The sequence below is a fragment of the Alternaria triticimaculans genome (assembly GCF_023758025.1).
Source record: "Alternaria triticimaculans strain BMP 0046 chromosome Unknown scaffold_6, whole genome shotgun sequence".
NCBI lineage: Eukaryota > Fungi > Ascomycota > Dothideomycetes > Pleosporales > Pleosporaceae > Alternaria > Alternaria triticimaculans.
Window position 1 is genome coordinate 1,385,501 of NW_026055963.1, and position 18,518 is coordinate 1,404,018.

Here is an 18,518-nt window from a genome sequence, read left to right on the forward strand (position 1 = left end):
TATCATGAACAAACAGGCGGCCGTCCCGTCGTGCCCTTCCTTGTAACGCCAATGAAAAGCCAAAATAATGCTCCCTATAAACAATGCACAAGCTCACTGGGTATAATGACCTTGCGCCTTTTGTGTTCAAATAGACCCAATGCGTGCTGTAGATGGTAGCTTCGACATGACTCCGGGCTCTGCTGGTTGCATGATCGGTGTTGCGCCTGTGTTATATGCTATCGCCTTTGCGCGATCCAGTAATTTGCGTGCACAGTAGTGCAGATCGTCTGTCCTGGTCGGGTCGGCTGGTTGCCGGTGGCTTCATCCAACAACGTTTCGTGCTCGAGTCCGTCTTGATCCTCCAATCGCAGAGACCAAACGTGCGGAATGTCGAACACAAGTATCCTACGCATGGCAAAATCGCGTCCCTCAAAATCCTCAATGCTTTTGCGCGACCAGCTCTTCACTCAATCAGCGGTTTCCGTACGCCTCCCACAATTGCGATACCGAGTGCGCGCAAGCCTTCTGGGTCGTTGGATCGAACAATGGTACTGGCGGGCAACATGGGGTTGTCAGGTGTGACGTGTGCGGCGTCCTTGGCTGCCTGCTCAATGGCCTCCATTTCCTCTTTACAGCCTGCATGGTCAAAAGGACATACCACAATGGGCTGACGGAGCAGGATGTCTCGGGCTGACGACATTTGCGCCTGCGTTCAGTCAGCATAATTTTCAACTTGCAATTCGCCCAGTCCAGCCTACCTTGACAGTGAGGTAGTACTCAATCTTGTATAGAGTACCAGTCGTCGTAAAACCAGTAACAGCGTACATGGGAAACTCCTTCTGCCCTCTTGGGATAACACCTGCGTTGTCTCGTAGATCTTTTGCGGGGAAGACTAGCCCGAGGTTCGTGAAATAGCCCGCTTCGGGCATCCTCACTCCGACGTGTTGCTGTGTTTTTGCCAGCGTCTTGACTTTACGAGTCGGCTCATCTCCTTCGTGGTTGAAGATGATCTCTTCGTCTATGCCGACTGTGATCTTATTGATTGTGACCTTCTTCGCCTTGCTCAGCCAGTCGGGGTTGGGACTCAATTTGATGTATACTGAGACTGGGTCCATGGGTCCATAACTCCATCTCGGCAGGCTGATGCCAAGGGTGACGAGGTGGTCCGTCACTCGCTCTGCGCTTTCGGGTCGATTGTACATGCCAAAGGTAGAGAGGGTGTCGTATCGTTGTATCGGCACGGCAAAGGGATACTTCTTCTGTTCCTGGGGCCCTTGCTGTACTGTCACGACGAGTTCGTAAAACGTCTCCGCCGTCCGACTCGGTAATTGTAGACTCGCGGGCGGGACTCTCCTCGCTACCTCCTCGCCGCCGCGTCCGTACGGTATGAAGATGACGAACGGGAGGTCCATACATAGTATACTCTCATGCTCTCTTCCGGGCGAACATCGATATAGGAGCATCTCCTTACCGACGATGTCGGTAATCTCTTTGCGCGGGGCTGCCAGATGCTTCTTCGTAACCGAGTCGGCGGACGGGTGTATGGTTTCGCGACGGTGCAATGCGATGGTGACGAGGGAGACATTGACGGGCGCCGATACTCCAATGAGTGGCCGTATCTCGACTTTGCCTTCTATTCGAGGCTGTGACATGTCAGCAATGGCCAGTACCCTTGTCGAAGGGGAGTCGGTCATACAGCGACTCGACGCGGCTGGATGGAGCGCAAGACGCCCACTCATAACGGAAACAGACTGGAGACACGTACTAGTGTTGCTGATATGCCCGGATAGCCAACCAGAAAGTTACTGTTGGGCGGTCCTGAGACGCGAACGAAGGCCGACATGTTCGTTTCTCGCAGCGCAGGCCTGGGAGGGCAGCGGGCGCTGCATGGGCGTGTCCGTGGCCTTTCAGAATGCGGTGCCCTCGTCCGAGTCGCGCGCTGGAGGCTCTAGGGTGGTGATGCGCCGGGCAGCTATGCCGTGCTGGGAGCTAGGTAGCCTTCCGGGCAGCCAATTGTGGGGTTGAGATGATGTAGGCGCCTCGTATCTCGAACCCGCGGGGCTCAGCGTGGCAGTGAGGCCGGTGGATGCGCGGCGGGCCGACGGCTAAGGTTTGCGATGTAGGAATGGGCGTGTCTTGGGTGAATGCGCGGGGATACTGTGGTGGATTACGTCCCGAGCGTGGTAGGGCTGTCGCCGGGTGGAGCTTATGCGGCGGCGCTTATGATGAGGTCGGCCGTCTGCCAGTGTCGCGAGCAGAGGAGGCAGCGTGGGCAGCGGGCGGTAGCAATGATGATGACAGCGAATGCAGGGCGATTGCACACAGTAAGCGCAGTCGGATACACGCGCGATGTTCTAGGCGCGACGAGGTGGAGGTGGATGGGCGCTCGACTTCGAGGGTCCGATTCGTGCGCCATCATCGCTCCTTCCAAACCACAAACACGACTGATCTGCACCCACCACCATGTCCGTCACAGTGAGTCCAACCGCCTGCCTACTGCAAGCTTGTTGCTAACAGTGACTAGCTGCATACGACAAAGGGCGATATAAAACTCGAAATATTCTGCGAAGCCGTCCCCAAGACCGCCGAGAACTTCCTCGCCCTCTGCGCGTCGGGCTTCTACAACTCTTCACCCTTCCACCGCCTGATCCCCTCCTTCATGGTCCAGACGGGCTCGCCAGCCTCCGACCCAAAGTCCAAGACTTCCACATCCATCTACGACACGCCAAACCAGCTCTTCGAGGACGAGCTTCGGCCCGCGTTGCGACACAATGCGAGAGGCATCTTGAGCATGGCGAACAAGGGACCGAATTCAAACGGCTCGCAGTTCTTCATCACGTTTGCGCCTGCGCCGCACTTGGATGGGAAGAACACCGTCTTTGGAAAGGTGCTCGAAGGATGGGAGGTACTGGATGACATGGAGGCCGTTCAAGTAGACAAGAAGTCAAGACCGCAGGAGAAGATGGAGATCAAGAATATTACCATTCATGCAAACCCGCTGGCAGGATGAACAATATTTTACTGGGCACAGCGGTAGTAATGCGACTCATGTCAAGCTGGAAGCGTAGTGTCTGATTGGAGCCTGAAGGATGTCGCGTCATCTGCAGAAAAAGAAAGCGCGGATCAAGATCTGAGAGAGCCGACCATTCACACTATCGGCGTTGGGCAGAAGGATATCAAGTCGCTATAGGCATCACGAAGCATGGACGCAGGGAAGAGTTGGAAGAAGATCATGTCACACTGATCATGGCTGGCGAGGCCTTGGTATCTACGAGCGCCGACCTAATGCAAGAGTCAAGGAAATCTAAGAGACATCGAAGTTAGCCCTACGCGCCATTGGTCGCTGTCCCGTTCGCTGCCATGCTAGCCGCATGCTCCTCCTCGTAGCCCTCCGTCTTCATGTCGAGCAACCCAAGTTCCTCCTCCTCCGCCTCTGTCCTCTTGTAGTCCTCGACCTTGATCTTTGGATCGGGCTCCGGTGCCGTGAAGCTCTGGACGTAACTGCTGGCGAGAGGGTCTTCGAGAACGAGAGTGAACTTGTCTTCGCCGTTGATGGCCGCAGAGAGGTTGTGGAAGAAGGTGTTCCACTTCTGCTTAGACTCTGAGTCCATTGAGTCTCCTCCTCCGCCAGCGTCGAAGATGGAAGATTTCAAGTCATCGCGTACTTGGGTCAGTAGACCTTCGATCGTGGTGAACCTGCCACCAAGAGTACCGGGTTCAACGCTGAGGTTGAGCTCGAGACAGGACATGGCGCATGATTCGGCCTTGAGGATATCTCGCGACAGGTCTTCCTTGCTGTCAACGGTGACTGTGATACGACGACCCAGCTCAGGAACTTCGCCTCCGGTTTTGACCTCGTTACTTCGGTCTGCATTGCATTAGCAGGTAAACGTTGATTGTTCCATGATATAAACTTACATCCGCAGTGATCGCATACTGTGCTCATCAGGACCACCTGCTTGAAGTGGGGAATGTTGACCATCTTCATGTTTGTGGTGCACGACTTGGTGCATCCCGGGCAGCTGGCAGGGAAGGAGTAGACCTGGTTCTCCACAATGTCGTCCTCATCCACGTTGTTCACCATTGGGGCGTGAGAGGATGGCATCTCTGGATACATTTGCGAAGCGTGGTACTCTGGTCGGATTTCTGTGGCGGGCGCTTCACCGCTGGCGTCTCCGCTGGTGTCGCCCAGACCGAGCGCTTCGTTTTGCGCCGCCGTTCGTGGGTATTCGTTGCGAGAGTATTTTCCTGCGCCAAGTACACTGGGAGGTTCGATTGACGAGTTGCCGGCAGGGTCGTCGATTGTGATCTTGAACGGCAGCTTCTCTCCGGTGGCCATCTGCTTAATCGTGGTGATGACTCCCTGTAGCTGCTCGTACACCTCTGGCACCACCGCCTTCCTCTCCTCCTGCTTCTGCTCCAGGTCTTGTGCTACCATTGCGAGTATGCCTTCCACATTCGTCAGTTGTCCGCGCCCTTGTGGTATCTCTAGATCGATGTCCTCAATTCGGAACACTGCGGTGTCGCTCTTGATAATCTGACGGCTCAGATCGTCGGCCGTTTCGACTTTGAGGGAGAACTTGATGCCTCGTTGCTGGATCTCGCCGGCGGGTTGAACCTCGGAGTTCTTGAAGTGGCAATGCGGGCATGAGAAGGACATGAGGACGATCTCGCGGAAGAAGGGGATTCTTGTGAGGAGGAGGCGCGTAGTACCCTTTAAAATATCAGCTGAATTTATCATTACTTTTCAAATGCACCTACATCTTCGTGACAGTTCATGCACATGCTTTCGATCTCGTCGACAACCTTTGTGTCGTCGTTGTCTCCCTGGGCGCTCGCCTCGGCGACCTTGCGGCCCATATCCTCGAAGAGATCCTTCGCAAGGCTCTGTTGCTGTGCCATGTTTGCAATCGATTAATGTTGGTGTAGGGTAGTGTTGGACAAAGTGATTTTGCTTGCGACTGTATTGACTTTCGCAAGTCCTGATGACATAACTTCTCGAATTTTTTGAGCCCCGCGCTTGCATAGCGGGGTGTCCACGGGTCGCTAGGCCCTTCCATGCAGGTGGGCTGCATTCACTCAGCCCTACGGGACTTACAGCGCAAAGTCCATGAAATCGAGTCCGCCCGTGCCCGAGTCTTGTGTCTTCTTCTTTTCAAGCATAGCTTGCAGGCCACCTTTGCGTGCCCTCTGTCTTTGCTTGCTGCTTGCATTGATCGTCTTTGGGGCTGCATTCTCTTCTTTCTTGGTCGTAGTCGAAACCGCGGACGTTGGGACTGTATCCAACAGAGACCGTGATCTTTTGACCTGTCTACGAGGCCTTCGCTGAAGCGTCTGAAGTGTCTCTCGTTGGCATCGCAAGCAGGTATACTGAATACTTTTCTCGGGCACCGACGACTTTCTGCCAGTACTTTTGCGCTTGTTTTTGTTCGAAACTTTGCACGACCATCCCGGAATCATGACATTCCCGCATGCGCCGCAAATACTTCGTCGGAGGGCATCCGTCTCCTTGCTTGAAATACCGACTTCAGCATCTTCGATTAGCTTGTTGCATGCATTACCTAGAAACGCTGCTGTTGTTGGCGAGGGAATTGCGAGGAAATGAGCGGCTTCCTGAAGGAACTTGGCCCTCAGCTCTGTTTGAGTTGCTGAAGCCATGTGTTTAGAGGACCTGAATGATCTCTGCGCAGATCTTGAGAAGCTTCCTGCAGGTCCAGTATCTACACGTGCTCGCTAGCTTATCATAACTCCGACTTCCGACGCTAGTGCTGCAGGGCCGTGCTCTTACTTTCTTCGACAGCAGCATTCGTCATGATGTTTACTCTGCGCGTGTCGCGATTTCTGCGCTAGTGTACTGCGCAACAAAGCTCTAGCAACAGTACTAACGAGCCTTTCTCTCACTAACTACCGGTTCACAATTGTCGAAGTATGGCCGCCCCAGAACTGGTAGAACAGCAAGGCGTGCGCATAGCAGTCGAAGGTTGCGGCCATGGAGTGCTACACGAGATCTATGCGTCTGTCGCAAAAGCTTGCGAGCTGAAAGGCTGGCCAGATGTGGATCTCTTAATTATTGGCGGTGACTTCCAGGTACGTCAAGCTTTCATAGCGCTCATCCAGTAACTGACTTTGTAGGCTGTTCGAAACGCGTCCGATCTCAAGGCAGTATCGATGCCCTCCAAGTACTACGCCATGCACGACTTTCACGAATACTACTCAGGCTTGCGCACAGCCCCATATCTCACCATATTCATCGGCGGCAACCACGAAGCGAGCAATTACATGTGGGAGCTCTACTACGGTGGGTGGGCCGCACCAAAGATATACTACATGGGCGCAGCCAATGTGATACGGCTGGGACCACTGCGCATTGCTGGTCTATCTGGTATCTGGAAAGGCTACAACTACAAGAAGCCACACTATGAGCGCTTGCCCTACAACAGTGACGATGTTCGGAGCATCTACCATGTTCGAGAACTCGACGTGCGGAAACTGCTTCAAATACGGACGCAGGTTGACATTGGACTGAGCCATGACTGGCCGCGCGGTATGGAGTGGAAAGGCAATTACCGGCAGCTCTTTAGCTGGAAGCCAGACTTTGAGCAAGAGGCCAAGGACGGTACTCTGGGTAGTGTTGCTGCAAAGGTAGTCCTTGAGCGCCTGCGACCACCTCATTGGTTCAGCGCCCATATGCATGCTAAGTTTCCTGCTGTCTGGGACCACGCAGAAGTTCCGACTGCTCCGCCACCGCAAACAGATGCTGATAGTGCTATCCCGCGAGTCGTAAACGACGGCGAGATTGATCTGGATGTATCAAACGAGGAGCCAATACCAGCACCTAAGAATGATGCCGAAATTGATCTTGACATGGATTTGGACGACGACGAAGTGGTTCCTGTACCAGTCGCAGAGTCCAAGGAGCCTATACAACCTGCTGATATGGAGAGCGAGACTCAAGTTCCAGAAGACATTCGCAGCCTCTTGCCGGAATCATTCTCACGTCCGAAGGCTGAGATAGTACAGACCCTCCCCTTTCCTGAAGATATAACGAACAAGACGACCAACTTCCTCGCACTAGACAAGTGCTTGCCCAAACGGAGCTTCCTGCAATTGCTGGAAATACAACCACATACACCTGCGGAATTGCAACGGCCTCTGCGATTGCAGTATGACAAGGAGTGGCTTGCCATTACTCGTGTCTTCGCCGATCACCTTACTGTAGGGGATCCCTATGCGCAAGTCCCTGCAGACAAAGGCGATGCGGTCTACCGACCTCTTGTGGAGAAAGAGATAGCTTGGATCGAAGAAAACCTTGTTAGAGCTGACAAGATGATGATACCTGAGGATTTTACAGCAACTGCGCCGACATACGACCCCGCACTAGGCATACATGTCCAGGCTACCCCGCAAGAGTACAGTAACCCGCACACTCAGTCGTTTTGCAACTTACTGCAGATCCCAAATGTGTTTCATGCGTCAGATGAAGAGCGGGCACAATTAGCGCAACGCGGTCCGAGACCGGAGCAACAGCGGTCCAATCGAGGCGGGGGAAGAGGCGGAGGTGGACATAGAGGGGGTGGGCGTGGCCAAGGGCATAGGGGACGTGGGAGGGGCGGAAGGGGTGGTCGTGGTCGGGGACGATGGTGATGACTTAACCGTATGCCTGAGCCGATGCGAAAGTTTGGATGATGCAAAGGAAGTCGTCATGATCCGTCCAGATTATCCAGAGCCGCACTACTCAAACTTCAAAACAGTCTAGCAGAGTGCGCAATTGCCGTGGACTTGCGATATGCTCCACGACACCAGTGTAGCCTCACGATGGCTCGATGGCCACGACATTGTATACATGACAAGTGCAATTGGTGCCCAAGACTAGAAAATTGCACACGCGGCTAGCGTCGTGTGTCCGCTTATATCTGCAACTTAACCTCGAAAAGTCGGCTCCGCTGCCCACTTGACATGACGGATGGCGCAGAAGTTTGGGGTCTACCGTTGTCACAGACCCACAAGGGTCCGGGCGCCGGACAGTTTGAATGAGGACCCTGCACGATGATGTCGACTAGCTGCCGAGTATGGCATTTCGAATACACCGCAAACCTAGGCGAGGCCTCTCGTTTGAAGCTTGTCCTGTTGTCGCAATCGTTCGCTGGCAAGCGGAGCCGGGCGGCGCTTTAGACAAGGCCGTGGTTTGGAAACTATAGCCAAAGTGGTGGCTGTAATATTGGATGGCTCTCGTCCTACGTCAGAGGCCCGGCCATACTCGCGATGGACGCAGCGGACCCGACGAGAACACCGCATGCGAGCTGCCGTCGTGCGGACACAGTTTCAATATAACTGCTGCGGATAAAGTGCTCAGGCTCGGTCTTGCCTCGCGACTGCCTGGGGATCGTGCTGATCGCAGGCATGTTAGGCGCAAGTTTATTTGACACGGCGAGCCGATATTCGCAAGCTGTGGCGAAAGGGTTGCGCGTGCTGAGCAAGAATACCCAAGGCTCACAAGGTCGCCGCTGTCGCGCTGCGCATGACTGGGCAGAGGCTGGAGGCGGCGGGTCGGATGCGCAATCCTGCCAGCAGTCGTGCGAAGACGTCCGTAATCTGGTTGACGCTTCCAAGCGGCTTGGGAGAGCCCTTACGGATATGTCAGTCCTGCGAGCGCTGCTATTTCCAGTACGCTCACCCATGGGACTGTGCGACTGGAGACTTGTCGCACGCGGTTACGCGCCCGTTATGGCCGCACGACGACCGTGTGGCTGCCAGCAGAACGCTGTCCAGAACGTTTTGGTACGTCATACCATGCCCTTAGCGCCGCCGTTATATGCATCGAGGCTTCGCGATCGGCGGGACAGACCCTGGATCGCACTGTAGCAAGTCCCTGGCCTCGTGTGCCGTCGACACACGGACCCCGTCCACCTGCTCGTCCACACACGCCCTGAGATATGTTTAAAAACCTTTCGCCGCCCTTGCATGCCTAGGCTTTGTTCATTACTTCGGCATATATCGTCTACCATCGCTTCGAGCTTTCACCCTTTCCACTCTCGCTACTACACTATTTCCGGTATCCGCAACTGCCTGCTCTCTTGGTATACTATATCCGGACATTGCCACATCGAAGTCTGGAACATATACCATAAGCCACGCTCGACACATCACGCGTAGATCATATCAGCCACCCAGCACTATATATCGATACTGGTGCTATAAAGATCTGCATCTCCCCACATCCATTCACACACAACGACCGTTCACCCACTCCAACACTTCACTACCACTATCGACGCAATGGCCTCTCGCTTTGTCGAAAACCTCGAAGAGGTCCCGATCAGTCACCCCCACCTCAACGTCTCACTGGACGACATCCTCGCAGAAGAGAGCCGCAAGAGGTCCTCTTCTCAGTCATCCGCTAGCTCAGACCCTCGCCGGTCAGGCAGCAGCTCTACACCGAGTCCCACATCACCCACTGCCACCGAAAGCAAGCTCAAGCGCGCTTTCACTCTGGGCAGCAAGAAGGGTCGCCGAACCTCATGATGAATGAAGTTTGACGCGCATCCATTTCATGCGTCAACACTCCACATGCCCATTACGAATAGCTATGAACAACGGTTATCAGACCATAACGACACCACCAAGACTTTCTCGACCAAGCGTTGGAAGAGAACAGTCATCGCCTGACGAGCGCCCAGCCGTCAGTCAGCCTCCGCCTAGCCGACACCCGGATGAATATTGAAACGTCATCACAACAACATCCATAGCGTGGTCGCTAGTGCCACGACAAGCACGCGCCCCATAACACACGCGCCCCATCGTCGTCATCCTTACACCGCCACGATGTGCGCTTTAGTGATGGAAGGTTACGATGGAATTAGTGCTTGGAATCTCTGGTAGTGGAACGGAATTGTCATTGACGTTGTCTTTGCCAGAAGATTTCTGTTTCCATACAAGCCGCGTATCGCAGCACACATGTACCTAATAATCATACACTTCTTCAACAACCATGTGCTTGATGCGATAGTCTGTCAATCTTGAGACATATGATGAATGCAGATAACTTGATCATGCTGGTCAGCCATCCAAAAGCAGTCCCACCCTCATCGCTATGTTGGCAGTACCGATGCCCACAGTTGTACTTGCACTCACTGGCACGTGTCCTTCTTATCTCGCCAGCTTGGATCGCAACTACTCAGCACTAACTGCGCAACTCCCTCTCTCTGAAGTCTAGAAGAAAGATGCATCTGGTAACCTTGACCAGTGCCAACTCTTCAAGCCCGGACGTCCTGTATCCGCCTCAACCACCTATTACTACCCACCTCCTCCTCCTCCTGACGACCCATCACCAAGCAGACCTCAAGCCGCCATGACCACAACAACATCCGCCTCCTTAATCGCGTCCCTAGAATCCCACCTCGCACCCACCCTAGTCTTCACATCCCCACCAACATCACCGAGTCAACCGTCCCTCCACCTAATCCCCCCAGCTACCCTCACCAAACTACGCAACATAGGCCCCGGCCGCGTGAAAGACATGCGTACTCTCGGCCACTCGAAACAAATCATCAGCCACATCCCCATTGCCGCCGCACCGCCGATCTGCAGCAAGATCAACGACACGATGCATTCGGCGGTCATCATGAATGGGGAGAAGGTCGCTGCGCTGAGCATGTTGCCTTCGGAGGGCAAGGAGGCAGCGAAAGAGCTGGCGAGGTGTGTGGGTAAGATGAAGTTCGTGGGCGGTTGTATTGGGATGAGTCGGAATATCAAGTTGGAAGAGGCGGAGTGGGAGGACCTTTGGGATGTGGCGGAGAGGTATCGAGTGCCGATTCTGTTGCGGGAGATGTGGCCTGTGGGATCGGAGGTATGCTGCTTTTCCGTTCTTCAGATATCAAGAGGAAGGGAAAGCATGTAGACTGACATGCGCAGATACCGAATTACCAACACAGTTTCCCTTCTTCGGTATACGCGCCTCTCCTGACACATATCCATTCGTCGCAAACTACGTCTCCTCTCCCGCTGTTACACCTCTACCTCAGCTGCGTCTTCGACCGCCACCCTGCTCTCCGTCTCATACTCGCGCATCCGGGCGCGCTACCCTCGCTCATTCCACGCATCGAGATGCTGCTCACCACTATCCCCTCTGCAGATAAACCGAAGCGAAGTTTCCTAGATGTCTGGCAACACAACATCTACCTCACGACAGCGGACGCACAAGACATGTCGAGTCTGAGAGCGCTACTGGAACGCATACCCGTAGATAGGGTGTTGTATGCGAGTAACTACCCGCTTGAAGAAAGAGGGAAAGAGTTGATGGAGGAACTCAGGGAGAGCGGATTCTTGACGCAGGTAGAGTGGGATAGGGTGGCGTGGGGGAACGCAGAAACGGTGTTTAATTTGAAGGGGGCAAACATGAAGGCAGGGAGGAGGTAGTCTGTATCTGGAGACTGGGACGACCTAAATTGCAAGTAGCGAAGACGTAGAAAACAGTCACCTGGCATGCGCAAAGGTCATTGATAGCTCATTCCTGTGCATTCATGATATGTGTATATGAACGCCCTGCCAAGTCATGACTCTCAGCCTGTGGTATCTTTCATGTCAAATCGTCGTGGTTGCCGCACTGCCGTCTCTCGTCGCTTGCTCGCTCGCTCGTGGGTATGTCGGGCGCTTATTTCTTGCCGGACTTCTTGATGCCCTGGGAGCCGGTGTTGAGCGGTCCTTTGCCCTTGCCGACTGTCTTGGCTAGGTCCTCACGCTGCTTCTTCTCTGTATATCGTCAGCACATCTGTCTTTGTTCTTCGGAGCCTTGTGGTGGCGCTTCGGGACAGGTCGCAGTATAGGCGTCGGAGAACGAGGGGTAGGGCGGTACGCACCCGCAGCAAGCTTTTGCTTGTAGGCAAGGTCATCCTCGTCGAGCTCGACGGCCTTCTTCTTCTTCTGCTTGTTGTGGATGGGGTTTGTACCGGCTATGGTATTCTGTCAGCCTTGACCCCGCTTCAGTCTGCGCAAAGGTTATGGCGCTCACCTCCTTGTCCTGAAGGCATCTTGAAAAAATCGGTTGTCTTGGTAGCCCGGTCTTCGGTGTGTAGGTGAGAGAGTCGAGAGATTTGGTCGGGCGTCGAAAACGTTAGGCGGTCGCGGGCGGTGGGAAAGGGTCTCGATGCCCGAAAAAGTGGGATGCGCACAGCCACAGAGCTGTGGCGGAGGAGTGCACGTGATCGATCACGTGCTGGTCCCAGAGCTGGGGAATCTGGAGCTCATCTCAGCGCTGATGAGGCTCATCTAGCGACCCGGGATACCGCGGCATGTCATATGCACCTGTAACAGTTCATCACCGAAAACACATGCGCGTCGCGTGGTGTTGCCCGAGAACATCTTAGGGGCACATTGGCTTTAGGCTCGTTCGATCGTTGGCTCCCCGCGTACCCATCTCTGGAGGATGCGATATGATGGTCACCGCCCGCAACCAATGTGCCGACCCACCCGAACTCCACAGCTGGCTATCAAGCGATGTTCTCTAGCATGATTCATGTGATACCTACTCTCCGTTCTCTAGCATGATTCATGTGATACCTACTCTCCGTTCACAACATGAAGTCGTCTACAATGATCCGACACTCTCTCTCTCTACGACTCGACTGTGGCACCGGCGCCACACATTTACTTCTCGAGAACCACTCTCGCAGTTTTAAGCATCAATTAATCACAAAATAAGAGAGCCCAGGCGGCAGCCAAAAGCTTTGCTTCGCTGCGTCTCCCTTGTCTCTGACTTGGCATGCTTGCGTCCACGAGGAAATTCTACCCATTATCGACATTGTCGCCGGCAAACCTAGCTACCCACGGGCTAGATGGCGCACTAAACACCATCTCGGCATGAGTCGGTCTCGCTTCTCCTCAAAACAACGGCGCCTCAACACTTAGCTCGATTACGCCCATTCGTGGAAAAACTCCACGACGCCTCTCCGTCCATCAGATGGACAAAATCCTCCCATTGACACTCCCGTCCCAAGCCCCAGATTCCCCAGATTCAGGGACTACGGAGAACGAAGTGCTAGGCGTCGATGCATTTGGCACTAGAGCAAGCTTTGGAGGCGGTCTGGGCATGTTGATTCGTGGTGATATTCTGGATAGAGGCGTCTGGTAGCGGCGTAGGCATCGGATCCTGGGTGCTGGAACTGGCGCTTCCCCGAGCCCATGGGGTTGACATGGGGCAAGATAGTAATCCACAGGGTGGCTTCTCATGTGGCATGTATATATGCCCATCGCAGTCTCCTCTCATTGCTCTCCACTCCAGAGCTCTACAAATCTCTCGCTGTATCCGTTGCGGAATTCGAGCTGGACGCCTTTGTCAATCGCTACCAAGTCGAGCGCTATTGTTACTTTCGTTTTGGGAGAAATCCTGAGTGACTACCGTCAAGATGGTCGACAAAACTAGGGTGTACAACTGGTACATCTCGCTCGTTGCAGCATCGTGCATGGTGCTCTACGGTTACGATGCGTCCGTCTTCAACGCGTTGCAAAACTCGAAGCATTGGATTGCCTACTACAACAACCCCGGACCCAACATCATCGGCGCCATCAACACATCATACACAGTCGGTGCTGTCGTAGCTGGTTTCTTCATGGTACGTCACGTCTGTATATCATCAGTCCGCAAAACGCGTACTAACTTTACTGTGTATAGGCTGGACCCCTCGCTGATTTCGCTGGCCGTCGAGTTGGTATGGCTGCTGGATCTGTATGCGTCATCATCGCGACCATCATGCAAACATTCGCCCCTCGCGGACAAATCGGTGTCTTCATTGCTGGTCGTGTCCTCATCGGTATTGGACAAGGTCTCGCATTGACAGCTGGCTCTATCTACATCGGAGAGCTTTCGCCCCCTGAGATCCGTGGAAAGATCATGTCATTCTGGCAGATGTTCTATTCCGTTGGCTCCTTTATCGCATACTGGATCTCCTTCGGTACCTCCAAGAACCCCCAGAAACTTGGCGAGTGGGACTGGAAGATGGTAGTCATTTTCCAGATGATGGTGCCTATCCTGATCCTCTCCCAAGTTTTCTTCATCCCGGAGTCGCCCCGTTGGTACGTTCAGAAGAACCGCAACTACGAAAAGGCTCGCCGTTCGCTCCGCCGCGTCCGTGCCACCGAGCAGGATGTCGAAGATGAGATCACCACCATCCGCGAGGCTATCGAATTCGAAGCCGAAGCTATCTCCTCCGGCTTCTCTGCTCTGTGGAAGGACAAGTCTGTCAGGAAGCGCATGTACATTGCGATGATTGTCAATGGCGGCCAGCAGATCACTGGACAGGGCACACTCAACTCTTACAGCTCCATCATCTACAAGAAGGTCTTCACAAGCGCCGACACCATCTCCCTGATCAACGCCTTGAACGCTACATTCAGCATCATCTTCACGCTTAACGCTACCTGGACTGTCGATCGCTTTGGACGCAAGTTCCTGTTCATCGTCGGTGGTATTGGTATGGGCATTTGCATGCTCATCGCTGCCACTGTAGAGACACAGACACCTACCCTACCCAGCGGCGCAAAGTCGGAACCAGTTGGTATCGCGATCGTGTTCCTCATGTTCCTGTTCGCCCTCTTCTGTAAGTCACAACCTCTCAGTACCATCTCAACACGGACACGCACTAACAACCACCACAGACAAACCCTCCTGGGGCGCAACAGTATGGATCTTCACCGCCGAGATTTTCTCCATGAACATCCGCGCTCAAGCCGTGGGAATGTGCTCGCAAACCCAAAACGTCGTAAACTCCATCGTCCAGCAGTTCTTCCCCGTCTTCCTCAAGAACGAGGGCTTCTACGCTTTCTACATGTTCGCTGCCATCAACATGCTGCTAGCCGCATTTGTCTGGTTCTTCGTTCCCGAGACTAAGAAGGTTAGTCTCGAGGAGATGGATGCCATTTTTGGTGGTCAGAACCATGTTGTTGAAGGCGCGGCCATTGAGGAGAAGGACCCGGCAAGGCACCACAGTGTTGTTGTGGACAATGACGCCAAGGGTGCTACCGAGAGGGTCGAGAGGGCTTGAATTGACGATTGATGACTGTTGTTTATTATGCGGTTGGTCCTTATGCTGGGGGAGTCATATAGTACATGGTACTGCGATAGCGTACCAAGGTTTAATGCTAAATCTTCCAGCCCACCAACACCAGGGTTGCCTTATGAATTAAACGTCACATGTTTCTCTAGGAGATTTCTCTGCTACCATGGTCCGACTTGACATAGCCTTTTGCGCAGTATTCAATATGGCTCCCCAGAAAGTCTCTCTTCTCTTCCCCAACGTCACGACATTAGGCTTTCAACCCTTCACATAAACCGAAATGTCGAGCCCACGGAGAGCCGCAGACGCAGCTAGACCTCCCATTCAAAGAGCCAACACATCCATTCTCTCTCAAAGTCTAGCATCGATACCATCTTCACCAGCCCCCATCGCTGCGCCACCAAACACCTCCACAAGCAATCCACCACCGCATACACCATCTCCAAACCCAACCACCTCAGATCAATCCACAGCCCAGCCTCAAACTGAGCAAACTACCTCTGCCCCCGCCCCTGCACCACCAACTCAGGCCCCAAACCCAACCATCACAACCATCACAACCACCACAACCACCACAACCACCACAACCCCCGCACGCCCACCAGTCCCAATCTCCCAACTCCCCCACCGCCAACACACCCCATCCTGGCAACCAGTCGCCGCACGCATCCACCACCGCGACGACGACGTACACAGTTACTGTGCACCAGGAAGTAACGGGTGGGTAGAATGGCAAGAGCGACGGGTAGCAGACAGTCAGGCTGAGATTGGCAGGATATATTATAGCTGGGATGGAGGTGAGATTATTGATTATGCGGAGAGGACGAGGTTGAGGAAGTTGAGGAGGGTGAGGACGGCGGAGTGGATTGGTGGGTTGGGGGAGGGGCATGCGGAGGGTGAGAAGAAGGAGGGAGGGAGAGGGGGAGCGGAGGAGGGGGAGGAGGGTGGTGAGGAAGAGAAGGCGGATGCGGGGGATGGGGAAGAGAAGGCGAGTGTGGGCAATGGGAAAGAGAAGGCGAAAGTAGGAAATCGGGAAGAGATGGAGATACACGAGGAAGCGGAGATGCGGAATGGCATCAACGGAGCGGAGACAGACTCTGAGACAGATTCTGCTGAAACAGTAAAGGAGAAGGTCTGGAAGGGGAAAGAGAGGGCGGTAGAGCAGGACTCGGAAGGTTCATGTTCTAGTTGCCTGGAGGCGCAGGGGAAGATAGAGGAGCAAGAAGGCGATGTCCCAAAAGAGTGCAAGAGAGGGCAGAATGACGAAGACGAAGACGAAGACGAAGACGAAGACGAAGACGAAGATGAAATGTCACAGACAGGCTCAGACAAAGACCCTGAATGGTTAAGCAGTTGGAAACAGGTCGTGATGGCGTCTAGAGCACAGGTTGGCAGTCCTGCATATAGGGCAGCCGAGCAACGGCTCTCTGCTACTAGGCTCTCCTATCGTCGCGAGGACCAGATTAAAGCTTTGCGGCCTAGATCACATTGAATGAGCAAAGAAACGAGGATGCGGATGTATGTAGCCAGCAGAACAATGTATGACTATTAGCTGATACCTGATTCATGCTACCAACGATGAAGGACTGCCTGAGCAATCGCGAATACCAAGTTATTGGTGTGCGTCAAGATGAATAGCGAGGTAATGGACTAGTGGATCATGCTGGGTCTGCTACGTTATTGCGGGCGTCGTGAACCGAGGGCTTGTCTGGGTGGGTGTTGACCTATACATTAACATGATTAGCAGGACGAAATAAAGACCAAAGATCGGGTTGCTGCGTACAAATTCGCGTTCTCCACCTTCGGTCACGATCAACCGACCTTCATATCCCTCTAAACTCCCGTTGGTGCCGGTTCCATATCCGCCGTGATTCTCATCGACTTGGTCCAACACGAATGTTGTGATCATAGACGCATTGAAAACAACCTCGTTCACGACTTCGATCCATAGACCTGCGTGCAGAGTGCTTCTGGCGAAGATGAGAGTTCTGAGGGTGTCTTTGTGTCGGTCGATCAGTTCACACAGATCGCGCTCTTTGGCGTATATGCCTTCGAGCTTCAATGAGCGGAGCTTCGGCCATGTTGCCCCAAGGCCGATTAGATCGATGATAGAACGTCCTTCTGGAATGCTGGTCCCATCCCACATCAGCTCGTTAAGATACCTCCAATTCAGTATGCCAAAGGAGAGGTGCCGCAGCTCCTGGGCAGCCTCAAGGACTTTGGCGAGGTTCTCAAGCTGTCGTTCAGAGGAGTCCATCTCAGTCATAGGATGCGTTGTATGACTCGGTATGTTGAGGATAGATAAGCTTATGTCTAGCTTAACCAAATTTCGGAAGAGATGTCTCCCGGCGTTCAGATCGTTGGTGTCTGGGAAAGTGAACATTTTCAAAGAGAACTCAGTGCGACGATGGTCTTCGCGAGGTGCTTCGATGGTGAGCTGCCGGATTCCGGTGTAATCCGACAAAAAGATGGCGCCGATCAATTGGCGGAAGGGGTGGTCAGATTCAGTGGTGCGATTATCGGCGAGTGTGCGGGGAAGAGCTCCTCTTGGTAGCAGATCGCGCAGTGTCTTGACCTCCATAGGGATGGTGTGTTGATATGGCGAGTAAACGATGGACGAGATATTCTGCATGTTCTCAAGGCCTCGTGCGCATGATTGTAACAATACGCCGTCCTCCTTCATGCTCTCTTGCTCCTTGTGAAGCTCTTGGTATCTTTTCCACCTGGTTCGCATTGCGTAGAAGGATCCTGGTTGGAATTTGCCGCTAGCCTCTTCGGCTCGAGAGTAGTTGCGATGGTCTTTCGCGAGATGCCCATCGTATAGCGTTCCATCAAAGATGATCTCTCTTACATAGCCTGAGTATATCGAGTGTAGTGATACCTGTTCGTGTCATTAGCCCATATGCCCGTGCTCTATCTACTTGATATCAAACTGTGGTCTTGAGGCATACATGAGGCTAACATTGACTTCCTCATTACGAAAGATAATGCGGGTACCTCCAGGGTTCGTTTTGAACTTACGTTTTGGAAGGCGCCCAGCGCTTGGTATCTTGCACAAGCAACGATACTGCGGAAGAGCGCAGGCGTAGCATTGTTTCGGAACGTTCTACTCACAGCTCTCGCGGATTTGACGTCGGGAGCGTGGAGGTAGTCGAAGATCTGGATCTGGAGTTCGGCTGGCAACTGCGTGAAATTGCCCATCTTGGGCGATAGTGACTGGTAGTATTTGGCTGCTAAAAGAGTCTCGATGTGTATGGCTGAACTTGACGTGCTCACAATGAGAAGCAGGTCTATCGATGTGTCTAAAGGAATGGTGGTTGGGCTGAAGGAGTAAGGCTGAATGTGTTTGCTACCGAGTGAAGTAGGTGCATGTGGGCAGGCTAGGCTGCAGCTGCAGGGCGAGGACCAGAGTGGGGTCACCAATGAGAGGGCGCATGACGGCATGCTGCACATGGAATTTGTTCGCGATAGCCATTGCAAACGATGCTG

The 18,518-nt window shown here is 53.6% G+C and overlaps 9 protein-coding genes across 9 annotated transcripts; 5 read left to right on the plus strand and 4 right to left on the minus strand.

Annotated features, from left to right (window-relative positions):
* Window positions 1-445: 445 nt before the first annotated feature.
* On the minus strand, window positions 446-1,825 carry J4E78_005320 (uncharacterized protein; the record flags this gene model as incomplete). Its single annotated transcript, XM_049365941.1, has 3 exons — window positions 446-688; window positions 741-1,625; window positions 1,748-1,825. 3 exons carry the CDS (start codon window positions 1,823-1,825, stop codon window positions 446-448), a joined length of 1,206 nt encoding a protein of 401 aa, XP_049222656.1.
* Window positions 1,826-2,445: 620 nt separating this feature from the next.
* Window positions 2,446-2,992, plus strand: CYP10 (Peptidyl-prolyl cis-trans isomerase cyp10; the record flags this gene model as incomplete). The annotated part of the gene is made up of 2 exons (XM_049365942.1): window positions 2,446-2,457; window positions 2,507-2,992. The coding sequence occupies 2 exons, from the start codon at window positions 2,446-2,448 to the stop codon at window positions 2,990-2,992; spliced, it is 498 nt and encodes a 165-aa protein (XP_049222657.1).
* Window positions 2,993-3,308: 316 nt separating this feature from the next.
* J4E78_005322 (uncharacterized protein) lies at window positions 3,309-4,884 on the minus strand (the record flags this gene model as incomplete). The annotated part of the gene is made up of 3 exons (XM_049365943.1): window positions 3,309-3,850; window positions 3,901-4,696; window positions 4,744-4,884. 3 exons carry the CDS (start codon window positions 4,882-4,884, stop codon window positions 3,309-3,311), a joined length of 1,479 nt encoding a protein of 492 aa, XP_049222658.1.
* A 1,026-nt stretch (window positions 4,885-5,910) lies between these two features.
* Window positions 5,911-7,626, plus strand: J4E78_005323 (uncharacterized protein; the record flags this gene model as incomplete). Its single annotated transcript, XM_049365944.1, has 2 exons — window positions 5,911-6,069; window positions 6,115-7,626. 2 exons carry the CDS (start codon window positions 5,911-5,913, stop codon window positions 7,624-7,626), a joined length of 1,671 nt encoding a protein of 556 aa, XP_049222659.1.
* Window positions 7,627-10,031: 2,405 nt separating this feature from the next.
* Window positions 10,032-11,397, plus strand: J4E78_005324 (uncharacterized protein; the record flags this gene model as incomplete). Its single annotated transcript, XM_049365945.1, has 3 exons — window positions 10,032-10,037; window positions 10,226-10,828; window positions 10,894-11,397. The coding sequence occupies 3 exons, from the start codon at window positions 10,032-10,034 to the stop codon at window positions 11,395-11,397; spliced, it is 1,113 nt and encodes a 370-aa protein (XP_049222660.1).
* A 235-nt stretch (window positions 11,398-11,632) lies between these two features.
* On the minus strand, window positions 11,633-12,008 carry J4E78_005325 (uncharacterized protein; the record flags this gene model as incomplete). Its single annotated transcript, XM_049365946.1, has 3 exons — window positions 11,633-11,730; window positions 11,838-11,930; window positions 11,990-12,008. 3 exons carry the CDS (start codon window positions 12,006-12,008, stop codon window positions 11,633-11,635), a joined length of 210 nt encoding a protein of 69 aa, XP_049222661.1.
* A 1,374-nt stretch (window positions 12,009-13,382) lies between these two features.
* Window positions 13,383-15,017, plus strand: J4E78_005326 (uncharacterized protein; the record flags this gene model as incomplete). The annotated part of the gene is made up of 3 exons (XM_049365947.1): window positions 13,383-13,589; window positions 13,649-14,573; window positions 14,632-15,017. The coding sequence occupies 3 exons, from the start codon at window positions 13,383-13,385 to the stop codon at window positions 15,015-15,017; spliced, it is 1,518 nt and encodes a 505-aa protein (XP_049222662.1).
* Window positions 15,018-15,820: 803 nt separating this feature from the next.
* J4E78_005327 (uncharacterized protein) lies at window positions 15,821-16,521 on the plus strand (the record flags this gene model as incomplete). Its single annotated transcript, XM_049365948.1, has 2 exons — window positions 15,821-15,826; window positions 15,850-16,521. 2 exons carry the CDS (start codon window positions 15,821-15,823, stop codon window positions 16,519-16,521), a joined length of 678 nt encoding a protein of 225 aa, XP_049222663.1.
* Window positions 16,522-16,687: 166 nt separating this feature from the next.
* Window positions 16,688-18,230, minus strand: J4E78_005328 (uncharacterized protein; the record flags this gene model as incomplete). Its single annotated transcript, XM_049365949.1, has 3 exons — window positions 16,688-16,753; window positions 16,813-17,910; window positions 18,051-18,230. 3 exons carry the CDS (start codon window positions 18,228-18,230, stop codon window positions 16,688-16,690), a joined length of 1,344 nt encoding a protein of 447 aa, XP_049222664.1.
* Window positions 18,231-18,518: the final 288 nt, after the last annotated feature.